The sequence below is a fragment of the Heptranchias perlo genome, chromosome 12 (genome assembly GCF_035084215.1).
Source record: "Heptranchias perlo isolate sHepPer1 chromosome 12, sHepPer1.hap1, whole genome shotgun sequence".
NCBI classification, from domain to species: Eukaryota; Metazoa; Chordata; class Chondrichthyes; order Hexanchiformes; family Hexanchidae; genus Heptranchias; species Heptranchias perlo.
This window is the reverse complement of record NC_090336.1, coordinates 35,034,538-35,060,110: the sequence shown is the minus strand read 5'-3', so window position 1 is coordinate 35,060,110 and position 25,573 is coordinate 35,034,538. Positions and strand designations below refer to the sequence as shown.

The 25,573-nt window shown below is 40.7% G+C and overlaps 1 protein-coding gene across 3 annotated transcripts in view; it reads left to right on the top strand.

Moving 5' to 3' along the window:
* The window catches only part of dennd2b (DENN domain containing 2B), a 378,850-nt gene that overhangs the window by 314,772 nt on the left and 38,505 nt on the right, over nt 1-25,573 (top strand). For all 3 annotated transcript variants that reach the window (XM_067993945.1, XM_067993943.1, XM_067993944.1), the window contains exons 13-14: nt 13,670-13,810; nt 15,205-15,353. In XM_067993945.1, the coding sequence (XP_067850046.1) occupies nt 13,670-13,810; nt 15,205-15,353 (290 nt within the window). The remainder of the gene's footprint in view (nt 1-13,669; nt 13,811-15,204; nt 15,354-25,573) is intronic.

Below are 25,573 nucleotides of genomic sequence, written 5' to 3'. Positions count from 1 at the left end.
GCAATGCAGTACAGATCATATACACTATGATCTTATTGTTACAATTTTTAATACATTCTGTGCATTACAGGGTGGGGTGGCCTTACACAGTGGCCTTTCCCCATAGAGCCTTTGCGTAGGTCGCATCTCACCTCAGTGCACCCCGCAGCACGTTCTCCTTGACCTTCGAGTGTGCCAGTCGACAACCCTCGGTCGTGCACAGTGATAGTAGTCTGAGGAATTCCTTCACACGTAATCAATGCATAGGTTGTGAACACTATGCTACCTGAGCTGTGACCTTCAGTAACATACCTTTTTATAATGCTGTAAATGACATGATGCTCCGTTTATTCAAAATTCACATTTGAACGTGTTGCACAATGTAAATCATTTATCGGCTGCAGAAATGTGAATTTAATATAAATAAAACAAATTGCAAATTTTGTGTTTACCAGCGTGATGCTAGTGCTGGGAAAATGGAACATTTCCATTTCCAGTGGTGGCATTAATCACTCCCAAGTCAGGTAAAGCCAGGAGAGATACAGAGTAAAGCTCTCTTTACTCTGCATCAAGGTACTAGTGATATGGGCTGGTCCCTCATGATAGCAAAGTTATGGAGCATGCAGCAGGCGACCACAAATCTGGATACTTGCTGTACTGCAAAGCTCCTCCCGAATGGTCGAGGCAGTGGAACCGTTGCCTGAGCACGCTGACTGGCTGCTCGATGAGATTTCTGGTGGCAGCATGGCTCTTGTTGTAGGCCAGGTCTGCAGCTGTGCCTGGGTTCCTGATGGGAACCATGAGCCAAGTCTGAAGAGGATAGCCCTAGTCACCCAGTGGCCAGCCTGTAACCTGACAGCCTGGTTGGAACAAAGACGCTGAATTAATTTTTCCAGCATATGGATCATATAAACCGTTTAAATCACCTGTATGATACACACCTGATGTGCACCTCAGTACTCATTTCTATGTGGTTTGGACTCTACAGCTGAACATCTGCAGTGTCAAACACAGTATTATGAGCTGCTGCCACTTCTTCATTGATGAATACCAATCAAGGGTTCTGGCTGGTACAAAAGATGAAAGCTCATTCTGCAGCATCTTGGAGATGCCGCTGGTGACCATGATTTTATCAGTTTAATAAATCTTTTTTTGTGCCTTCTTCTCATACTCCATTATTTAGATCCTGAAATGTAGCCCTCCCAATGTTAAGTGTCAGTAGTTAAACTGGAAGTAAAATTACCTTGAGGACGAGGATGATCATTCACATCGCCATGAGCCTAATACTCAGTGTTGACAATTAGAACCTCTGTCTTGCTGCCAACACAGGTTGCTAAAGTGTCGCTGCTAAGTAGTATTTTTTATTTAGCTGCACTGAAATCAAGTACCATATTATGATCTCTCATGGCCCAGATAATACTCATTCAGGATTTTCACAACGTTTTGCTGTGGAAGAGGCAGGACCATGGGAAGACCAATTAATGCAACTGACACCAAATAAATGTTAAAAGTTTTATTTAGTGGCAAACCAGCTCCTCTTTCTCCCCCCACCACCCCCCCCCACCTTGCCACTAATACCACAGCCTCATAAGTGGCATAGCAGTGACACTATGCCAGCATTCACTGTATTTTGTTTATGAAGAAATATATAGACCATGCTTACTGACCCTCAACCCCAGCACAGTGAGTGCTCCACATAGCCTTGTGTATTTTGATGCACATTTTTTTGTTAAAGGTCCTTCATTATGTAATCCTGAGTGTCTGCCAGTAGTTATGGAAGCAAACATTGAATTTGGGCAAAGACACTGATAAATTATGCATTTGTGGCCAGAGCCTTACTTAAGGAAACAGAGAATTTGTCCAACAAACAAGCACTTAGCAGATGACATCTCATCAGCTCAGCATGCAACAGTTTTGATGACAGATGCCAACAGAGGACTTGATAGCCCAGATTTTCCAATTACCATAATCTTAACAATGTTAAACCATTCATTTTAAGTTGAATAGCGCTGGCATTAAGACATTGCTGATCGGAAAATCTAGGCCCACCGTTCCAATTGGAAGAGAATGCACGGAGATGGCAGTGGGGTAAGGGAGGGAATAGATGAGGGGAAAACTAAAGAAAATAAAAAGTAAAAGAAATGTCAGCTCTGACAGATTAAAATACTTGCAAAAGGGGGTAATCACACTGTCTCTGCACGCTTACTGAAATAGCATGGCTTCTCATGAGCTTCAGATAATTTAACCTAGAGATCCATAAACCACTGACTGCACCCTTCTCCACTAATGAGTCACCAGTGTTCGTCTACATAAAATGTAGTAAAATTTGCTTCATCTGTAGTACTACAAAAAAATACTTCACAAGATGGGTTTGGTTGAAGAAGGCACTTTGGCTCATTTTAATTTCACCCTTCCAGAATACCAGCTCCACCATCTCCCCATTACGGCTCCTGACTGTTTCTTAAATGATTTCAATGTCCTGGTCTCAGCCACTGTTCCTGGCAACCTGTTCTAACTTTTGATCACCCTCTGTGTAAAGAGACTTTAGGGTGTCTGCCCTAAACTTACACTTATCAGATGGGAATCTCATCATGTTTCCTTGATGTGTCCCAAAGTACTGTTTACTCGTTTATCTTCTCCAACTAAATTAACATTTTATAAGGTCCCTTCTGAGGCATCATTGCCTTTTCACATTTTTTTTCTGTCAGAGAAAACTGTAATGAATTAATCTCTTGTCAGCTCTATTTCAAAACTTAGAACTTGAACCTTATACAAAGTTCCCTTTAAAACACTGTGGGCTGAAAAACTCTGTGGTTTTAAATTGAACGAGATTAAGGATTGAAACTAGAGGAGTAGCAATTATGTCTGAACAGGAATTTTGAACTTTGCAAGCAAATTACAAGGTCACTAAGGTAGTTGTGCAGTGTTTGAGAGGACTCGTTAAACTGCTCGGGAGTTCGAGCTGCAAATGATGGAGTAGGCACAAAAAAGACAGCATCAGCATTTTAAGACAGATAAATTAAAGTGAATCGTTTTTTCAAGTTTCTAACCACGAGCATGCACAGCCTTTCATTCTTAATAATTCTCAAGAAAATTATGAAGAGGCTATGCCAGTCAGACTACATAGAATCACAGAATCACAGAAGGATAAAACACAGAAGGAGGCCATTCAGCCCATTGTGCCTGTGCCAGCTCTTTGAAAGAGCTATCCAATTAATCCAATTCCTCTGCTCTTTCCCCTTAACCCTGCAAATGTTTCCCCTTCAAGTATTTATCCAGTTCCCTTTTGAAAGTTATTATTGAATCTGTTTCCGCTATACTTTCAGGCAGCACATTCCGGATCATAACAACTTGCTACTTAAAAAAAAGATTCTCATGTTGCCTCTGGTTCTTCTGCCAGTTATGTTCAATCTGCGTCCTCTGGTTATCATAGAATGGTTGTAGCACAGGAGGAGGCCATTCAACCCATCGAGCCCATGCCGGCTCTTTGTAAGAGCAATCCAGTTAGTCCAATACCCTCACTCTTTCCACTCGGCCCTGCAAATTTTTTCCCTTCAAGTATTTATCTAATTCCTTTTTGAAAGCCACGATTGAATCTGCTTCCACCACCCTTTCAGGCAGAACATTCCAGATCATAACTACCCACTGCATAAAAAGGTTTTCCTCACGTCGCCTTTGGTTCTTTTGCCTTAAATCTGTGTCCTCTGGTTCTCGACCTTTCCGCCAATGGGAACAGTTTCTCTTTATTTACTTTATCTAAACCCTTCATGACTTTGAACACTTCGATCAAATCTCATCTCAACCTCTCTGCTCTAAGGAGAACAACCCCAGTTTCTCCAGTCAATCCAAGTAAGCGAAGTCCCTCATCTCTGGAATCATTCCAGTAAATCTTTTCTGCAGCCTCTCTAAGGCCTTCACATCCTTCCTAAAGTGTGGTTCCCAGAATTGGACACAATACTCCAGTTGTGGCCGAACCAGTGATTTATAAAGGTTGAACATAACTTCCTTGCTTTTGTACTCTATGCCTCTATTTATAAAGCCCAGAATCCCATATGTTTTTTTAACCAATTTCTCAGCCTGTCCTGCCACCTTCAAAGATTTGCGCACATATACCCCCAGGTCTCTCTGTTCCTGCACCCCCTTTAGATTTTTTAAAAATTTGTTCATGGGATGTGGGCATCGCTGGTAAGGCCAGCATTTATTGCCCATCCCTAATTGCTCTTGAGAAGGTGGTGGTGAGCCACCTTCTTGAACTACTGCAGTCCGTGTGGTGAAGGTTCTCCCACAGTGCTGTTAGGAAGGAAGTTCCAGGATTTTGACCCAGCGACGATGAAGGAATGGCGATATATTTCCAAGTTGGGGTGGTGTGTGACTTGGAGGGGAATGTGCAGGTGGTGTTGTTCCCATGTGCCTGCTGCCCTTGTCCTTCTAGGGGGTAGATGTCGTGGGTTTGGGAGGTGCTGTCGAAGAAGCCTTGGTGAGTTGCTGCAGTGCATCTGTGAATGGTACACACTGCAGCCACAGTGCGCTGGTGGTGAAGGGAGTGAATGTTTAGGGTGGTGGGTGGGGTGCCAATCAAGCAGGCTGCTTTGTCCTGGATGGTGTCAAGCTTCTTGAGTGTTGTTGGAGCTGCACTCATCCAGGCAAGTGGAGAGTATTCCATCACACTCCTGACTTGTGCCTTGTAGATGGTGGAAAGGCTTTGGGGAGTCAGGAGGTGAGTCACTCGCCGCAGAATACCCAGCCTCTGACCTGCTCTTGTAACCACAGTATTTATGTGGCTGGTCCAGTTAAGTTTCTGGTCAATGGTGACCCCCAGGATGTTGTTGGTGGGGGATTTGGCAATGGTAATGCCGTTGAATGTCAAGGGGAGGTGGTTAGACTCTCTCTTGTTGGAGATGGTCATTGCCTGGCACTTGTGTGGCACGTTCCCCTCCAAGTCATATGCCATCCCAACTTGGAAATATATCGCCGTTCCTTCATCGTCGCTGGGTCAAAATCCTGGAACTCCCTACCTAACAGCACTTTGGGAGAACCTTCACCACACGGACTGCAGCGGTTCAAGAAGGCGGCTCATCACCACCTTCTCGAGCAATTAGGGATGGGCAATAAATGCTGGCCTCGCCAGCGACACCCACATCCCATGAACGAATTTTTAAAAAAGTACAGCCAGCCTTTCTAGTTCCTCCTCTTTATCAATTTTTAACCAATCCAGTATCTCAACTACCTCCGCTTTTACTGTGACTTTGACAGCATCTTCTTCCGGTCTGGTAAAGACAGATCCAAAGTATTCATTTAGTACCTCAGCCATGCCCTCTGTCTCCATGCATAGATCTCCTTTTTGGTTCCTAATCAGCCCCACCCCTCCTCTTACTACCCATTTACTATTTATATGCCTATAGAAGACTTTTGGATTCTCTCTTATGTTAGCCGCCAATCAAATCTCATACTCTCTCTTTGCCCCTCTATTTCCTTTTTCACTTCTCTTCTGTACTTTCCATATTCAGCCTGGTTCTCACTTTTATTATCAACCTGACATCTGTCATACGCCCCCTTTTTCTGCTTCATCTCACTCTCTATCTCTTTCATCAACCAGAGAGTTCTGGCTTTGGTTGCCCTACCTTTCTCCCTCGTGCGAATGTGCCCAGACTGTACCCGAACCATTTCCTATTTAAAGGCCACCCACTGTTGAATTACAGTTTTGCCTGCCAATCTTTAATTCCAATTTACCCCGGCCAGATCCATTCTCAGCCCACTGAAATTGGCCCTCCTCCAATTAAGTATTTTTTACTTTAGATTGCTCCTTGTCCTATTCCATAACAAATCTAAACCTTATGACTATGATCACTGTTCCTTAAATGTTCCCCTGCTGACACTTGCTCCACTTCATTCCTCAGAACTAGATCCAGCAATGCCTCCTTCCTCTTTGGGCCGGAAACATACTGATCAAGAAAGTTCTCCTGAATGCACTCCAGAAATTCCTCCCCCTCTTCTGTCTTTGATCCCTCAAGGACATCCTCTCTCTCCAGCACTGCAATATTCTCCTTAATCAATATTGCCATCCCCCTTCTTTTTTTCTTTCCTATCTTTCCTGAACACCTTGCATTCAGGAATATTTAGTCCCCAATCCTGTCTATTTTTGAGCTAGTTCTCCGTTATCACCACTACATCATATTCCCATGTGGCTATTTGCACCTGTAGCTCACCACCTTATTTACCACCCTTTGTGCGTTTACACACGTGTACTCTAAACCTACCTTAGACCTTCTCGTTTTCTCTCTTAGTCTGATCCCATCTAATACTGTACTATTTCTTACACTAGTGCTATCTGACTCTCCCAATCTTTTGTGCATCTTGTTTCTCCTGCCTGATGCTCCATCCTGATGTCCACCCACCTGCCAAATTAGTTTAAACCCTCCTCCACAGCACCAGTGAATCTCCCCACGAGGACATTGGTCCCAGCTCTGTTGAGGTGCAACCTGTCCGTCTTGAACAGGACCTTTCTGCCGCAGAACTGGTCCCATTATCCTAAAAATCTGAAGCCCTCCCTCTTGCACCATGTCTCTAGCCACGCATTAACCTGCCTTATCTTCCTATTTCTGTACTCACTAGCGCGTGGCTCTGGGAGTAATCCAGAGATTATTACCTTTTGTGGTGCAGCTTTTTAACTTCCTCCCTAGCTCCTGAAACTCTAACCGCAGGATTTCATCCCTTTCTTTCCTATGTCTTTGGTACCCACATGGGCCACAACTTCTGGCTGTTCCCCTTCCCCCCGCAGAATGTTCTGCACCCTCCCCATGATGTCCTTTACCCTGGCATCACGGAGGCAACACGCCATGCAGGACTCAAGTTGACAGTCACAGAAACGCCTGTCTGTCCCCCTGACTATCGAATCCCCTAAGACTACACTTCACTGTGCCCCGCTGTGCAGTCCTTTGCCCCATGGTGCCATGATCAGGACTGCAGTCCTTCGAGGTGTTGTCACCCTCACTGGTATTCTATGCTGAATACCGGTTTTGAGTGTGCCACACACACAGAAGATTCCTGCACTACCTGCCTCTTCCTACCCTTCCAGATGGCCACCCACTTGCTATCCTGAACTCTCTGTGGCTGCGGGGTGACCACTTCCTGGAACGTACGATCCAGGAAACCTTCAGCCTCCCTTATGCTCTGCAGTGACTCCAGCTGCCCCTCAAGTTCAGAAGGTTACAAAATTGTGTGGTTATCGACCCTTCTGTAACTGGAAACAGTTTCTACATATTTACTCTATCAAAACCCTTCATGATTTTGAACAACTCTATCCAATCTCCCCTTAACCTTCTCTGCTCTTAGGAGAACAATCCCAGTTTCTCCAGTCTCTCCATGTAACTGAAGTCTTTTACCCCTGGTACCATTCCAGTAAATCTTCTCTGCACCCTCTTTAAGGCCTTGACGTCCTTCCTAAAGTTTGGTGCCCAGAATTGACCACAATACCCCAGCTGGGGCCTAGCCAGTGTTTTATAAAGGTTTAGCATAACTTCCTTGCTTTTGTACTCAGCGCCTCTATTTATAAAGCCAAGGATCCCGTGTGCCTTTTTGACAGCCTTCTTAACTTGTCCAGCTACCTTCAAAGACTTGTGTGTGTCCACCCCCAGGTCCCTCTGCACCCCCTTTAAAATTGTACCATTTAACTTATATTGCCTCACCTCATGCTTCCTACCAAAATGAATCACTTCACACTTCTCTGTGTTAAATTGCATCTGCCATGTGTCTGCCCATTTCATCAGTCTGTATGTCCTCCTGAAGTCTGTTACTATCCTCCTCTATGTTTACTACATTTCCAAGTTTCGTGCCATCTGCAAACTTTGAAATTATGCCCCCTATACCCAAGTCCAGGTCATGTGTTTATATATTAAAAAGAGCAATTGGTCCCAAAACCAACCCCTGGGGGGCACCACTGAACACTTCCCTCCAGCCTGAAAAACAACCGTTTACCACTACTCTCTGCTTTCTGTCCTTTAGCCAATTTCGTTTCCACGCAGCCACTGCCTCTTTAATTCCATGGGTTTCAATTTTACTATCAAGTCTATTATGTGGTACTTTATCAAATGCCTTTTGAAAGTCCATATACACAACATCAACTGCACTACCCTCATCAACCCTCTCCATTACCTCATGCATAGAGAATTGTTAAACGTTTGAAATATTTCATACGCTTACATCTCGGGTTTCTTTGATTATTATAGTGCCCTGTGAATATAGTATTGCAGTGACACCTTCTGAAAATCCACATATACAACATCCATTGAATTCCTTTTATCTATGCAGTGTGACTTTCTCAAAGTATTCAATTAACTTAGGCAAACACAGTCTAATCATTGCAAATTCATGCTGACTGTCGTTGATTAGTCCATGTCTTTCATCTAGTATAACATCCAGTGTTATGGATTCTAGGGCCTGGGTTTGCTGCTTCTGTACTTCCCAGCCCACAGTTTTGTGCCCATTTCCTTTAACGGGTGGAAATTGTAGGCTGGTAAGTGCAGAAGTGGAAAACCGAGGCCTATAACTTCACTTACAACCAACGTAAAACCAATTTACCTATAATTTCCGTGCCATTCCCCTTTCCCTTTATTGAACAGAGGTGTAACATCTGTCATCCTCCAGACCTTTGGTACAATTGCTATTGCCAAGGAGTTTTGCAAAATTATGCTAAGTATATCTTCTATCTCTTCCTGAGTCTTCCTCAATATTCTGAGATATATTTCTCATCTTTAAGTGATTCCATTACTTCTTTGATTATCCTTTCATTGTTAATGTGTTTATAGCAGTCTTGACAGAATCCCAAGGGAAATAGTAAATATTTGAAGAAGTTCTTTAGGAGTGTGTGAATATTTGCAGGTGGATTCTCCACACAGAAAAAATTGAAAACCACTGATGTGGAGAAACAGAGAAAGCAGTGAGTTCAGCTTCAGATATAGGAGATTCAGCACAGCTCAAAATCACTGATGAAGACTAAAGCATTATTCAAAGATTCTCCCATTTCCTCATTCTCTACTTCCTCAGAGATTGTGAACCTGAACTGAAAGTAACTGCAAACTTTGGAAAGAGATTATGGTCCTCAGACCAATGAGTTGCAGCAACAGAAATTTAAAAAAATGCTTTAAAGTGTGACATATTCAGTCAGTGAGATGTGACCTGAAAATTCCAGTCTCCTAATTTATATGAATTGAATAACACATAATCTCATGAAATAATACAGATTTGACTTATTCATATGTCATAATGTATTATGATGAGAAGTGGAGTACTGACTTACAAAGGCAAAAGATGTAAGTCTTCACGACCAACACAGAGCTTCGCTAGAAGTGAGCACAGGACACTGTCAAGGCTACTTGCTGTCCCTAGCAAGGCTCCACGCTGGCAGCAGAACCTAATAACTTCTGCCATATACTATTTAGCTTACAGAGAGAAATGGAATGTGCTTCATGGATTAACAGAAATCTTGAATGATCCATGTAGTGTGTTCCACCACTCCCTAGAAGCTAAACAACAGAAGTCAGGACTCAGCTTCTCACTATAACCAGTCACTGATTTCACTATAACAGGACTATGATTCCATTCACCTAATTGATAAACAGGGCCATTGGTTTACGGCGACTGAACAAGTCAAACCTGATTTCATTACATTTGATTCTGAGATTTTTTTTTAAACCAGTGTTTTACGGATCAAATTCCACAATTCCATCTGTTTATAATCAGGGCCTCTGGTTTATGGTGACTGAATAAGTCAAATTCCATTTTTATTACAGGATTCCAGGATTGTTTTTTACCAGAGCTTTGAGGATTGTGTTTCATGATTCCATCCATTTTTCTGTGAAAAGAGAAAATCAGTAGCCTTGTTGATAAGAAAATTAGAATACTAGAATATTTTTAACTGGGAGAAAAACTCCATCACTGCTGTGTGTAGCTTCCATTATATGTGTAGCAAGGATTGTGTGTCACCAAACCTATTGGTGGCTGCTAGGTTCTAGTGACCAACTGTGACATTGTGACAGCACTGTAAGCATCAAATGGGACTTCTGGTATCACCATGACAAACTGACTTAAGTCTACTACAGCCAAATAGTAAGAGAGAGGATAAGCGAGAGGGTGATAGTGAGAAAGGGAGAAGGTGAAAGGCTGAAAGGAGAGGGTGAAAGAGAGAGTGAGAGAGATTTGCAAAATTGATTCAATTCACACTGGTAGGAGTGAATATTTCCTCTTCACCATCCAGCTGAGAAGCTGACCTCAAAGCATTGCACATTTTGAACCTATTTTTGGTTACATTTTTGACATAATTAGTCTTTTTACATGTAGATTTCTGAAAACTAATGTGAATATAAGAGCAAGATCTAGCAAAGAACCGATCAGAGCACAGGTTGACAGCTGAACTCAAATTTATTTGGAAAAGCAGATGGATGAGGTACAATAACACTAACAGATAGCATTCTAAATTCAGAGATAATAAAGGAAAACCACACATGCTGGAAATCTGATGAAAGGTTGCACCTGTAACATTATCGTATCTTAACTGATTTGCCTTCTATCTATTTCCAGCATTTGCTGCTTTTATATTAAATTCATTCTGGTACACAACCACTTTAAAGAACATGTGGTCATGCCTCTGAAATTCAAGCAATGTTCTTTGAATGCAAAAGATTAACCAAGGTTAATCAGTCAATCACGTAATTTCAATATTACTCCAACAATACACGCTCTTCTGTGAATCTTTGCAGTAGAAGTAGACCTAACAAGTGTGTGTGCACATGTGGTGTTTCAATGTAAATATCTCTCTGATATCTGTGTAAAAGCTTCGTGCAATTTTTCTTTTGCCCCAAAAAAGAAATGGACTTGGCATTTTTAGGATTTGTTGAGGACTTTAAGGGCTTTACATGTTTCTGTTTAATAGATACCAGAAGTAAACAGAAAACCAACCAATTTGTTGATGTAGATGTGCTCAATAGTTTTTCATCCACATTTTAATTTGCAGTAATTCTTCAATCCCATCATATTTGAACATTTCTGAAATGTTTAAACATACAGGAGAGCATTTCCTACAAGTCTGCTGCTTAACCACACACAAAATTCAAAAACCCCACAATGGAATAAATGAATACGTCCACCCAAGTGGGATGTGGCCTTTCTAAAATCACAATTTTCCCAGCCACATGAAAAAGAGAAATGTTTCTGGTCTGACACGTGCTCTTCTCATTTGTTACTGAAACTTTGAGGACTTCTATCAAAAGTAAATTAGTGAAATAATGTGGCACAATGAGCTGTTGTTGTCATTTGCTGGTCATCTGCTAGGCCTGAACTAGGTTGCAATAGTGAAACATAGGAACAGGAGTAAGCCGTACAGACCCTCAAGCCTGTACTGCCATTTAATTAGGTCATGGCTGATCTGTACCTCACCTCCATTTACCCACCTTTGATCCATATCCCTTGATATCCTTACCTAAGAAATATCTGTTGATCTTGCTCTTTAAAATTTCAATTGCCCCAGTATCCACAGCCTTTTTTTGGGGGGATTGGGGGAGAGGGAAGGGGAGGGAGAAAGAGTTCCAGTTTTCCACTACCCTTTGTGTGAAACAGTGCTTCATGATTTCACTCCTGAATGTCCTAGCTCTAATTTTTAAGATTGTGCCCCCTTATTCCGCATTCCCCCCACCAGAATAATTAGTTTCTCCATATCTAATCTATCGAATCCTTTTAACATTTTGATCACCCCTCAACCTTCTAAACTCTAGGGAATACAAACCCAGTTTATGCAACCTGTCCTCATAGTTTCACCCTTTAAGCCCTAGTATCATTCTGCTGAATCTGCACTTTACCTACTCCAAAGCCAATATATCCTTCTTGAGGTGTGGTGCCCAAAAGTGAACGCTTTACTCCAGATGGGGTCTGACCAAGGCTCTATACAACTGAAGCATAACTTCCTCCCCTTTGTATTCCAGCTCCCTTGAGATAAAGGCCAATGTTCCAATAGCATTTTTGACTACTTTTAGTGATTTGTGTACCTGGATACCCAAATTCCTTTGGTTCACCACAGTTCCTAGTCTCTCACCATTAAGAAGGGATTTTGATTTGTCTCTCTTGGCTCCAAAGTGGATGATCTCACACTTCCCCCCCCCCCCCCCCCCCCCACATCTGCCATAGTTTTGCCCGCTTACTTAATCTATCAACGTCCCTTTGTAACTTCCTTCTCCCATCTACACAACCTCCTCAATGACCTTCAACCCCCTGTCTGACTTGTACAAAATGAGATGGCTTCATCTGCCAAATGATGACTAACTTTGCTGAGGAATTTGACACTTGAGATATTATGTGATTTAAGTCTTTAGTAATATTCAGAAAGCCAAGACACTAAATATGGCCATGGCCATCTGCCACGTTGCTCTAAATTCCAATTGATATCAAATTGGTTACCCAGGCACCAGAGAAACATTCAAACACTGGAAGCAGTGTGGAGAGAAGTCACAAGGATCCCTAGTTTTTGAGGTCTAAGTTTAAGTTATGAGCAAAATCTTGAAAAACGTAAGCTTTTCAGCCTGGAAAGGAGGTATCTGAGAGGTGTAAAAGACGTAAATCCAGATAATTACTTTAAACTAAATTATGAGAATAGGATAAGGTGACACAGGTTCAAACTAGTAAAAGGCAAATTTGGACTGATATCAGGAAGTTCTTCACGCAAAGAGTGATCAACACATGGAATAGATGTCCAGATAGAGTAGTGTAGGTGAAAACTTGAAACAATTTAAGAGACAGTTGGATACTACAATATTGGGGTGGGGGGAATCCTTTAGGGTCTCTCTGGATGGATGAACTAAGATGGGCCAAATGGCCTTCCTCTTTGTACATATTTAGTGATATTGAGTCAATTAACTAATCTGAATTGGTCTTTACTGGTGACCGGGGCAGACTTCTCGAGTGCCCCCATAAATGGTTCCATAGCATTGTATTATTGGCATGCATGGGAATTCCGAAGAATCCCTCACCTTTTCTGGGGAACCAGTCTGCCCTTTCTGGTATCAAATGGTGTTTTCAGCTGGAATGTTTAGCTCTATACAAATTAAGCTTGTTAGTTCAGAATTTCGTCCAATTTAGTTTTAAAGGAAACTCAAGGAAAACTGTCCACAAAGGAAACTCTTCCACTTTATTTGCGTTTCTGTATCATTCTCAAGTATACCAATATTTAAGGTACAAAATCATTTCTTTTTATGTGACCTGTTTCATGTGGCCATTTCAAGAGTAAAATCTTTCCGTTTCATAAGTGAGACACCGTTGAACTAGGATGAGCACTGCCTACCTTATTAGACATATAGGGTAACAATCTCAGGCGATATACTTTTTATATATACTGGTTAAAATCATTCCTGCTAATACTTCTGGATGTATATATCGGTTATGCTAGCATTATGGTTTCTAATGCCCACTGCCACACCCACCCTTATCATCAGCATTCTAAATGTGAAAAACGTCAGTGGGTTCAACAGCTCATCAGCACAGATTGTTTACTCAAAGTATTTCATGAGTGCTCACCAATTCAACTCAATATGTTTGGTAATACCTAAAGCAAGATTATTAAAAGAATGAATTCTTATGCTGAACAAATAATTGTACCAGGAAATTCTTGGATTTGTTTTTTTTAACATCTGATGTTGTACCTGATCAGATTCTGGATGAAGTGGAGAGGAGGCGTGGAATTTCTGCTGCTCTGGTCTATCCATTCATGAGGAGTCTGATGGAGTCGCCCTTCCCTGCACCAGGAAGGACCATACGAGTCAAGACCTTTCTACCAGGAGCTGGAAATGAGGTGTGTGACACTCTGTTAAAGAGTTCAGCCTAATGGGGCCACTCATACATAGTCCAATAGAGAAGAGTAAGAATTAGATCAAAGATTTGTGGGCAGCCAACAATGGGCTACTAACTGAGCAAACATACCTGTACATACCACCAAATTTATTGAATATACTATACTGAGTTGTATCTATAAGACTATCTTTGAAAGCCACACAAAACAATTAACTTGTTATGACTTAAGCCCAATTTGGAAACCCCTAAAATCCAGGGTAACACTGTGCAGTCCGAGACCTGACATGATGAGTCTCAGCCCCCATTTCCTCTTCTCTGCATCTAGGAACTGAGCATTCCCCAAGTGCAAAGAAGAAGAAAATATTCCCTATGATCTCTCTATTGGCTAAAGAGCTAGAAGTAATGCATAATATATCAGAGTTATGTAGGAAAACTGAGGCCTGGCAGTGAATCACAAGATAGTAATTCAATCAAGCTGTCTGCTAATCACAAACCATGAAAACAAAACTGAAGCAGTTTAATGCCAGTAGAACTGTGAGTCTAAATAACTGCCTTAAACTCATTGCCAGATATGTGCTATTCCCCATCATGTAATTATATTTAAAAGTTACAAAATTAATTTTCTGACTACCAGGCATTGTGTATGTTGTGACGATAGCGATTTAGAAGCTGAAAATGTAATGTATCACATTATATGCTTTCATCTTCCCTGTAACAATATAGCATTAACACATTGTTTCTGTAGCAGATTACCAGCAAATACACTACACAGCTCTGGTAAATCCAAGCAACCAATCAATGGCTGACATTTCAAATAAAACTACAAGGAAGGATCAAAGCTGTTGAAATTGGACAGTCAATATAAATTTTTAAAAGTTGTGCAGGATTGATGTTCAGCTGTTAGTTTTCATGGTACACTGGTAATTATGACATGATACAGTATTTTCTAAAGTGTGCTAAAGGTAGCAAGATGTAGGATATCATTATTCCATCTGGTTCTCTTTGATCTCAGTGCTGGACTCTTGAAAATTAGATTTGGGTTTCTGAATGCAGTCCATAAAAACCCAACAGCCTAAAAATTACTATTGGGAATATCAGTGAGCAAATGTTTGAACTACATTTCTTTGTGGTTTTAACACCTATACTAAAATGGTGGACAGAGGACTGTCATACAATTTTATTAAGCACTAATATCAGCAACAGTAATTTCTAAGCCATATGTTATTTTGGTATATTAGAGAATATTCCAGTGATGTCCTATTCCACCCATTTGCTGATCCTAACATTTTGTCATCTCAAAAGCATTGTAAGCAGTCTCACCTCGGTGCCTCATTTATTTTTCCTCGTCCTTTAGAGGCTGATTCAGCAGTCTGACAGCTGAATTTATCATTTCAGGTTATTGAGCTTCGACGCCCCATGGACTCGCGATTGGAGCATGTAGATTTTGACTGTCTCTTTCGCTGTCTCAGCATACGTCAAGTTATCAGGGTCTTTGCTTCTCTACTGCTTGAGCGACGGGTGATATTCATCGCAGATAAACTGAGGTAATGGACACATTCTACAGGGTTGGAATGATATTTTGATTTCTTGAATGGATTACTTTGGGTCACTAGGAGTCGTGGAGAAAATGCATCATAGACATGGTTCCAAGCAATAATGTTATTTAGGAGCTTTTTAAAAAAAACTTATGATATTAGTGGACAAACATAAATTTGACATTGTTCTGTATCCTATTTCAATAGAGGCATTACCTGTTTATGGCAAATACCCCCATTAAAATTAGGGATAGAGAAATGACAAACAAACATATGTTTGTCAGCTAAGATCATCAACTGTAGTTTCAATATTTTAAAGAAATTGTTGCAAAAGAATATGTATCTTAATGCCAGATATTTTGTTCTCCTTCAGCTGACGCACCATTGATTGACAAAGCAGGCAAATAACCTACTCTGAGACCGATCCCTAAACCAAGCTGTGATTGGTTGCTAGGCAATGCGCCAAGAGCAGCGCAGGCTGACTAACCCTCTAATTTCCCATCTCCCTTGTGAGAGAGCCCATCACATCTGCTCAGAGGCTCCCTTAACAGCCCAGCTAAAAATTACTTCAATAGTTCATGGCCTTGTTGTCGATACTATGCTCCCTGTGTTTAGAGCTCACTTCCTTCCTCTTTCTTGCTTTTGTCATATACAAGAAACAAAATGATTTGTCCAGCAATGTTGCCTTATCTACTCAAAGTTTGTTCATCATCAAAGTATTAAAAAAAAACTGTAAAGCTTTAACAACAGAAACACAAATGTTATGGACTGAAAAACTTTGTGACGTTTGGTAAAGTTTTTGTGCTCTAGATGCAAGAAGAACGTTGGAAAACCCAACATTGTATTCTGTGTTTTTGTTTACTGCACTTATCAACAGAAGGAGAAACTGTTTAAAAGTGATAGGGAAGGAATGTGAGGCATTTCACAGACACAGCCAATGTTGCTGTCATTCCAAACAGGAAAGTCATTCCAAACAGGAAATTGAAATTGTTTACGAGGGCAAAGTGGTATTGCACAGAGATAATGAGAGGTTGTCAGTCTATGTGTTATTGCCCCTCCTGAAGTTTAAAAGCAGTATTGAGTTCATCTGTTTGGTGGAGTCTGCTTTTTACACCCTATCTCTGGTCACGTTCTAGTGCCAGGAGGTTGATAAACCAAAATTACTTTTAGTTTCCTTTCTATGATTCTCATTGATCTGGTCTGTGAAAACAATCATTGACAGATTTACTTTTAATCAGCAGTGCCAAACATCAGCTCTGAAAATATCTCAGTATCAACTTAACAATTAATTCCAAACCTAAAGAAAAGTTTTCCTTGGAAAAATAAATTCTCTTCTCTCCTCTCCCCCTGCCCCAAAAAGGTTACTATACATCACAACTAGTGCACGCTTGCCTTTTTTAATTTATTTGATTTAATTTCCTTTGTGCATTGTTTTTGGTCACTGGTTAATGTGTTAGCATCTAGTTATTTTAGCACAGTTATTAATCCATTTAAAATAAAATACTGTCCACTTTTATGCTCCTAATGGCAGAAAAGAGTTGACAATTTTCTCCTCTTTTCCAATGTAAGAAATTTCACAGGCATTGGAGGTTGGAGAGCAGCTTATGTACATGTATACATGGGCACATGTATATGGGCACATGTACGTAACTACATGCTTCCAGCAGGTGAAAGGAGGCAGTATAACTATGGCTGTCCACCCAATGATTTTGCACTTCATATTCCACCATTTAGTACTGTATAGGTGGAGCAAGAGTAAAATGAACTTAAGCCTTCTCTACCGAGAAACCGCAGTACAAAACACAAAAATTTAGCAGATATCAAAACTAAATTGGCAGTGGTCTCAGTGAAATGTCAAACAGATATTAGTAGGGAGCTGCCATTCTGAGATTGAAGTTCATAGTATCATAATGTGATAGTATCATAGTAGGTACAGCACAGGAGGAGGCCTTTCGGCCCATCGTGCCTGTGAAAGAGCTACCAATTAGTCGCACTCCCCTGCTCTTTCTCCATAGCCCTGTACATTTTTTCCATTCAAATATTTATCCAATCTCCTTTTGAAAGTTGCTATTGAATCTGCTTCCACCACCCTTTCAGACAGTGCATTCCAAAAGTTACGGCATAGTCTTGGGTTGTAGTAGAGGATTTTAACTCTGCATCCCACTGTGATGTGCCTGATCTGAAATGCACGAAGCTGACATTGAGTGCCAAAAGTGGAAAACTGTTCCAATACTGATATCCCTCATTTTGATGAGCCACAGATTATACTGCTGTACCTTGATACAATGTGCTCTTTTGCAGTCCCATTTCAGATATATGCAGTGCTATTTTTGCATGGTTTGTAAATATACAGTTTCCTGTCAATGGGTAAACATTTCCAGTCCCCTAAATGACAGCAATTATAATCAGCACATTGCGGAAATGGGTTTCTACATACTGCTTCAGAGAATAATAAATATAACACAATCTGCCTACTCGGTACACCTGGTTTGTGTGCAAACTTACATAACCTTTCTTCAGCTTTTTCTCTTTTATTGGATAAGAATTAGAGGGGAGCAGCTCAGAAATAACATCTTGCATTTATATAGGAAATGTCCCAAGGTGCTTGACAGAAGCAGAATGAGTCAAAAATTGACAACGAGCCAATAAAGGAGATATTAGGTAAGGTGACTCAAAGCTTAGTCAAAGAGGAAGATTTTAAAGGAGGTCTTAACAAGAGGAGAGGGAGGTGGAGAGCTTTAGGGAGGATATTCCTAAGCTTGTGGCCTGCTGAAGGCACGGCTGCGAATGGTGGGAAGAAGGGAGTGTGGCATGTGTAATAGGCCAGAGTTGTAGGAACACAACGTTCTTGGAGGATTGTAGGATGTTAGAGATAGGGAGGGGCAAAGCCATGAAGGGCTTTGAACACAAGAATGAGAATTTTAAATTGAAGACATTGGGGGATTCGATGCCAATGTAGGTCAGCGATGGGGTGATGGGTGCACGGGATCTAGTGTGGGTTAGGAGTTGGGCAGCAGAGTTTTGGATGAGCCAAAGTTTATGGAGGGTGGATTCTCCTTCACGATCACACCCAAAATTGGGCAGAATTGTGGCAAGGAATGAGTGAAAATTTAGATGGTGAGGCCAACCACTGCCTCACTACCCAACCTTCCCCCGCCCCATTGGGATGACCAATGGCTGCTTCTTCCCCACTTACCGAATGTAAATGGTGGTGGGGCTTAGCAGAATTTGCTCTTCTTTACCTATGTCATCACCACTTCCCAGCACTGCATGGGGGAAGGTGATGGTACGCCCTGGAAGCAGTGGTAATGGAGGGAGAGGGCCTTATGACGGCCTCCACTCCGTCCATTTAACTCCCAGCACAATCTGCTGAAGGTCCCGGTCTCAAGGCCAGCATTTATTGCTCATCCCTAGTTCCCTGAGAAGGTGGCAGTGGGCCCTCTTCAACTGAATGGCTTGCTAGACCATTTTAGAGGGCAGTTAAGAGTCAACCATATCGGCGTTGGACTGAAGTCATATATAGGCCTGTCCGGATAAGGATGGCAGGTTTCCTTCCCTAAAAAATATATAAATTAATTAAACAGAAAGAGTGAAAATACTGCAACTATAAATATCTAAATAATCCAGACCGGTACTCAGTCTGGAGAGACCTCACAGATGTTCTCTCAGTGGTATTACTGAGCTAAAGCAGAGATTTGAATTGGTTGGTGGAAAGTTATATTTTTTGAAGTAGATATCGTCTCTACATTGTTTGGAATGCAGTCTAAACAAACACGGGCACAAGGTCCTCCTGACAGCCAATGACGGCATTCGGAAAGTATGTACTCCCCCTTAAAGTTTGTTTTTTTGCTCCCCATTTTTGTACAGGCCCATTTGTTCTGTCAAACGTGTTACAAATTTGTCCTCATAGTTCATTTGTCCTTGAAGTTAATAATTAAAATGGATAGCAACATCTGGAACTCATCAAAGAAATATTTCACCTTGGAACTGAAATATAACAGTTTATTCAGCAATGATTGACCACTCCAATCTCTCTCCCAACCTGTGTCCTTTGCCTGACTATAATTAATTAAAAGGGGTTATGAAGGTTAATTAAAATGGTTTACGATTGATGACAAGTGCTCTCTGAAGCTTTGTTTTTAACTTGTTAAGGATTACAGTAATATTTCAGCATTAAAGTCAAAAGTGTAGGAAGTGCATTTATTTTTAGTTCATTCCTAGAATATTCTGAATTTAGAAATGCTTCACAATTGGAAGTAGTGGTTAGTAAGTTGGTGCTTGTGGGCCGAATGCTACAGAGTGGCAGGAAGGAAAACAGCAAGTGCTACAAAATGCACAGCAGGCCACTCAGAAAATGAAAGAGGAAGAAGTTATTTTATGGATGGGATTCTTGCATTTGTCTTCCTTTCTAAAGTGGTAGAAAAAGATTCAGGGCTGAAGTTCTTTGCACAGTGAGTTCTGATATTATTCAGGCTGTTAGAAATGTAGTGCGTGTTGGCTGAGGGCTACCATACAGGGAGAGGGGGAAGCTGGAGAACAAGTCTCTTTGGGTTAATCTTATGGAGCTCTTAAAAGCGAATTACATTGAATAACTGTCTCCTCACCTTCTATCCTTTCAGCGTGAGATCGGTACTGCGGGTCGCTAAAAATAACAAAATAAAAATGAAGGAAATGATCCTTTTCTAAATGTTTTAATGCTTTAATCTGTTTTGTAATACATTGTTTCCAGATCTATGGAGATTTATTTGTACACAAAATGAATGCCAAAGATAATGGCCCAGAATTTGCAGTAGCCGGTCCACGAGTGGCACCCGCTGTTCGTTAAATTTGCTCTTGCCCATTTAATTTCCATGAGATTTTGCACTTCAAGTTGCTGGAAATGTGAGATGGAAACAGCACGGCGCCCTCTAAAGGGCATCTGGGATCTGAGTGAACAGGGCAAGCAACTGTGTAACCTCACGGTTATTTTGACAGCAAATTCTGGGCCAATAATAAGAGCAGGAAAATAAGAACATAAGAAATAGGAGCAGGAGTAGGCCAATCGGCCCCTCGAGCCTGCTCCGCCATTCAATAAGATCATGGCTGATCTGATCCTAACCTCAAATCTAAATTCATGTCCAATTTCCTGCCCGCTCCCCGTAACCCCTAATTCCCTTTACTTCTAGGAAACTGTCTATTTCTGTTTTAAATTTATTTTTATTTAATGATTTATTTAATGATAAACAACAGTAAAGATATAGGATTCAGAGAAATAATGTTTGTAATACCATTTATTTAGAAACATAAGAGACAAAGATGAGGAAAGCTTATTTAGCCAATTAAACTGGTCCCTCAAATACTCTAATGTACCCAGCCTAATATCCAACATCATCTTGAATTCCCCTAATGTCTTTCATTCCAGTACCTTATCTGGTAGGTCATATCAAACATTTTTCACCATTTGAGTAAAGATATTTCTTCTAAGATTGCTTTTAAATTTATTTTCCACTAATTTAAATTTCTGTCCACCTGTCTAAACTTACAGTAATATCCTGGATTCACCTTATCTATGCCATTTAAGACTTTGCATACTTTAATCAGGTCACCCCTTAAGCTCCTTGTAGATTGTAGAGCTTATGCTTCTTTAATCTTTCCTCATAGCTCATCCACTTTACCCTACGTTAAAGGTGCTATATAAATGTAAATTGTTGTTATTGTTATTCAACTATTACTGGATAGGTACTGCTCCAGCCTACTCCTTAGCATAGTTTCGATTATTTTATCTGAATTCACAGGCTAATAACCCTGCAGTTTGCTGGATCCAGTATTTCCCCCTTTTTAAAATATTGGCACAATGTTTGCTTGCTTCCTATCCTGTGGAACCTTTCCAGTAATCAATAAATCTTTCCTTACTGTAGCCAGTTCCCTGCAAATTTTCTCTCTAGTTTTCTTTAGCAACCTAGGATATATGCCGTCTGGTCCAGAAGATTTTAGTCATCAGCTCGTTTAACTGATCAAGTACCTCCACCGTACTCATTTCAAAACATTGTATGATTTTGGTTAACACAATCATTGGATGGCAAACCAATACTCTCTACCATGGTGAACACTTCTATCTTTGCAGAAGGCAAGACACAGGCTTTGGAACAGTAACTGGTTTATTTACATAAAATACATGCACGAACAGTATACATTTTCTACATTGAGATTATAGATTTCCTACCCTCCTTGGGTTATGAAAACGATAAAAGACACAACTGGCTTTCTCTCTAAACATGGGCTCACCTTCTCTAGCTTAACTTTTCAAAAATAAGCTGGTTCATACTTTTAAAATAGTCAGTCATTTTGCTGAGGGGAGAGAGAGAGAGACTGAGAGACTCTTCCCTTAGGACTGTGTAGAAAATATACCTTCCATGATTTAATTCACCCAGAAAGGCTATACTGAATGGAGACAATGAATTCACAGGCTAATAAGCCTGTAGTTTGCTGGATCCAATATTTTCCCCTTTTTAAATATTGGCACAATGTTTGCTTGCTTCCAATCCTGTGGCACCTTTCCAGTACTCAATAAATCTTTCCTTACTGTGGTCAGTTCCCTGCAAATTTGCTCTGCCATTCAGTCAGGCTCCCATGATCTATCTGGTACCCCACTCCTGGGCTGTACATCTTACACCGATATTTCCGGGGCCTTTGGTGGGGTAGTGTCGCAGGTGTGCTCCCAAACCACTGAAGGAAAGTTCCTGCTCTCACACTCCCCAGTTGATGCTCTGGAAACAGAACAGACTGAAATCCCAATCCCTGGGGAGAGAAGCAGGTCCATGCTGAGGCAACATCTTGAAAGCATTTCTAACATACAAATTCATAAGCGATTTAGTGTTTTTTCCCCCCCACAATTATGTATTCTTTCATGTATTTATTATGTTATAGATTCAATTTTTACACGAATGTACCTGGGCATGTGAGTAAATAACATGGTCATTCAGAGGACCTGAAGAAAGTTGAGTGACTTGATTACTGGTCTTGTGATACCTGCTGGTTTATAAAAGGGATTTTCACATTCCATTTGTGAATGGAACTGGATTTTGATTTAGTCAATAGGATATTTAAACTAATCAGAATAGTTAACTTAAAAGACTTAAGTGATTATTTGAGCCAATCATAATTTCTTGTCCAGCCAATGTGATGCTTTTGAGGCATGATGTATGAGAGGTGCAATGTTGTAGATACACAGAAGATGCTTTCAATTATATAGAAGCGATATGATGCCTATGTTGAAAAGGTTTATCAGTAATCAATGGGTTAAATATATTAGAGACCATCAGAAACCAGCATATAAGCTCTGTGCTGTCTTTAGATAGCTGATTGGATTTGTCTGTTTGCACACAGTACAAACTGGGATTAAATAGGCAAACGATTAGCATTAGCAGTTCTCAGATAGAGCAGTTAAACCTTCGAAGCAGGACTTGTTATGGGACGAAGTCCAACTTTCTATTGGTTTGGCAACCCAGAAGTTTAACAATTCAGGCATCTGGTTTATCTTGCTGTACTCAGGGCCTTGGCCCCCACCACCGACAGACACTCAATCCACTCTACCACATGGAGGTGCAGCTTTCTACAGTGTTGGGGGGCATCAGGTTTACAATGACTATCGGGAAGAAAAACTAGATTACCATTTTCTAGATTACGATCAGCAAGAAATACTATGCTGCAAGGTGCCTTGGTTCTGATTTATGCCTACTTGACCCCTCCATTACCTAAACTGACCCTTTGGGCCAGATAAGATTCTAATTTCACTAATTTCAATGATATACCAGTAGTCTTTAGATATCACTGTAACGACACCAGGCTTTGCTTGCAATACAAACACAGCAGTTTTCTTAAAAACTCATCTTTATATGTATTCTTCAGATGACCATCAAACCAAGTGCTAAATCTAATCCAATAGTCAATACAATTAGCCAATCCAGAAAGGATTAATGGCGAATAACCTTTCACTGCAGTATAAAAGTTGATGCAGTATTCATGTTCTACAGCTAGATATCACTAACAAAGTTATAAATACTATTACATTTGCAAGTATGTTAAAGACAACTGGAGGCAAAACATTGTCATTGCAGCAATTTTTTCTTCAGTTTGACTCCTTACCAAATTTGGTACCTGATAACCGGACAAGGAAATCTACTTAGATGCTTAGTTTTAGATTTCCTCTTGTTGCTATGTATAAAAGAGAGATTATAAACAAAAGTAGGAAAGTTACTTCTGGTCAATATTTCTAGTATTTATGATTTTGATGGAAAAACCCACCAGAGGATATCTTTCCCTGTTTGTTCGAGGTGTCGCAACACATTGCAGCTAAAGGAAATCATCCATAGCAGAACTAACAATGGTGAAACCTGCCCTGAAATTTGAGCTCATTACAGTTTTTAGGATTTGAATTGAATAAAGTCAAATATAAATGGCCCTTTATAATTTTTAAAAAAAAGTCTAAGTACAATTGCACGGGGCATATATGCACAGCTACAATTTTGTGGGCTTCAAAATATCTACCCTGCGGATGTGCAGCTGGCTTTTGTCAACAGTTGGAAAAAACTTTACGGTTATAAAATGCTGCTGCTATTCAGTTGCAAGTCAGAACACATACGTAGCCGTGCACTGTGGAATTGTCAGCTTGGTTTGAGTTCATCCAGTCAGAAGATTTTTAGAACAAAATTTCTGGACAAAGGCCAGTTCCTTGTCTAAAATTGTGAAGCAATAAATGGGGGAAAAAATCTGCCATAAAAAAGCTCAGAGTAAGAATACACAAGGACAGGCATCAGAGACAGGACTGCACAAGAATTCTAGGAGCATTTACTTTTCCTTAAAATCCTGTTGCAGTTTCCCAGCAGAAGGATACACACCACAGTCGTGGTGCCCTGCTCTTTGTACATTCATAATATTATATCTGTTATAAAAGGAAAACCCTCTTAGGCCATAGAGACTCTGCAGTTCATCTGCTGTTATTACAGGAGGAACACTGAAAAAATACATTAAGCAAACATAATGGAAACCTACTCAAACATTAAAGTGGATGATGTGGCTTTAAAAAAACAATATCCTTAATTACTTTGAAATAGTGGACGCCTCGCCATGCAAATGTTTGCTGAACAGTACACCTCAGGGATGTTGATCCAATTATAATGAAGTAATAGATTTATTTGTCAGTGTGTTTGTTAGGGGCATTAAAAATTGCTCTTCATTCATCAAGCTTAAAAAAAATCAAGCAAAAGCTGCCCGCCAGTTTCAAAAAGCTGATAAAACTCAAAAAAAACCTGACGTCAAAAATTCCCAGATTATGAGCCTATTGTGTGAAAACAAGTAGTTACATGAGCTTTGGAACTTGAGCTGTTGGAAAACACAACATTTTTTCACTTGTATTGGAGGGAACAAAACATAAGTGCATGAAAGCCTGTAGGGGAAATCCAAATGTTGACGGCACAGAATTGGCAGTGCATTTGTAAAGGGGTCTGAGCACATCCCTCGTCCTCAGAAAAATTTGAATTTTTACATTTTATATTTCACAATTAGTAGATTTTTAAGCTAAAAAAGAAACACAAAGTGACATTTGCATTTTTAACAGACCAACCAGATCATCATTTAGCCAAATGTCACACTCCCACGCCGAGCCCCTCCACACCAGTTCACAGAGACACTGTAAACCACCCAACACTCCAGCCTTTCAGGCCAGTGTCTCTATCAATGAGTGCCCAAAAAATGGCATTATGACGATGTCTGGTGCAAAAGATCATGGAAATTTGGGTGTAACTGACTGACGACCGCTCACGCCCGAATTTCCTCAATCTTTCACGCTGGTTCTCCAAAACCTTCGCCCAGACCCTCCACCGCACATCAGCATAGTCCACCCTCTCACCCCCCTGAAAGAATGAAAAGCTCAAATTTCCTTCATTTATGCAGGTTCAGAACTGATGTAAATTTTCCCCCAAAACTTTCAGGCTTCCTTTGGATTTACACTTTCTTCAAAGGGGTTGGCAAATGCAATGAAATTCACACAGTTTTCAGGAAACTGGTAAGAACTGTGCGAAGTACATTTCCCTAAATGTTCTGAGAAACAAATTTATGGGGGTAATGTTTAAAAATTATTATTATTTTTTTTTATTCGTTCACGGGATGTGGGCGTCGCTGGCAAGGCCGGCATTTATTGCCCATCCCTAATTGCCCTCGAGAAGGTGGTGGTGAGCCGCCTTCTTGAACCG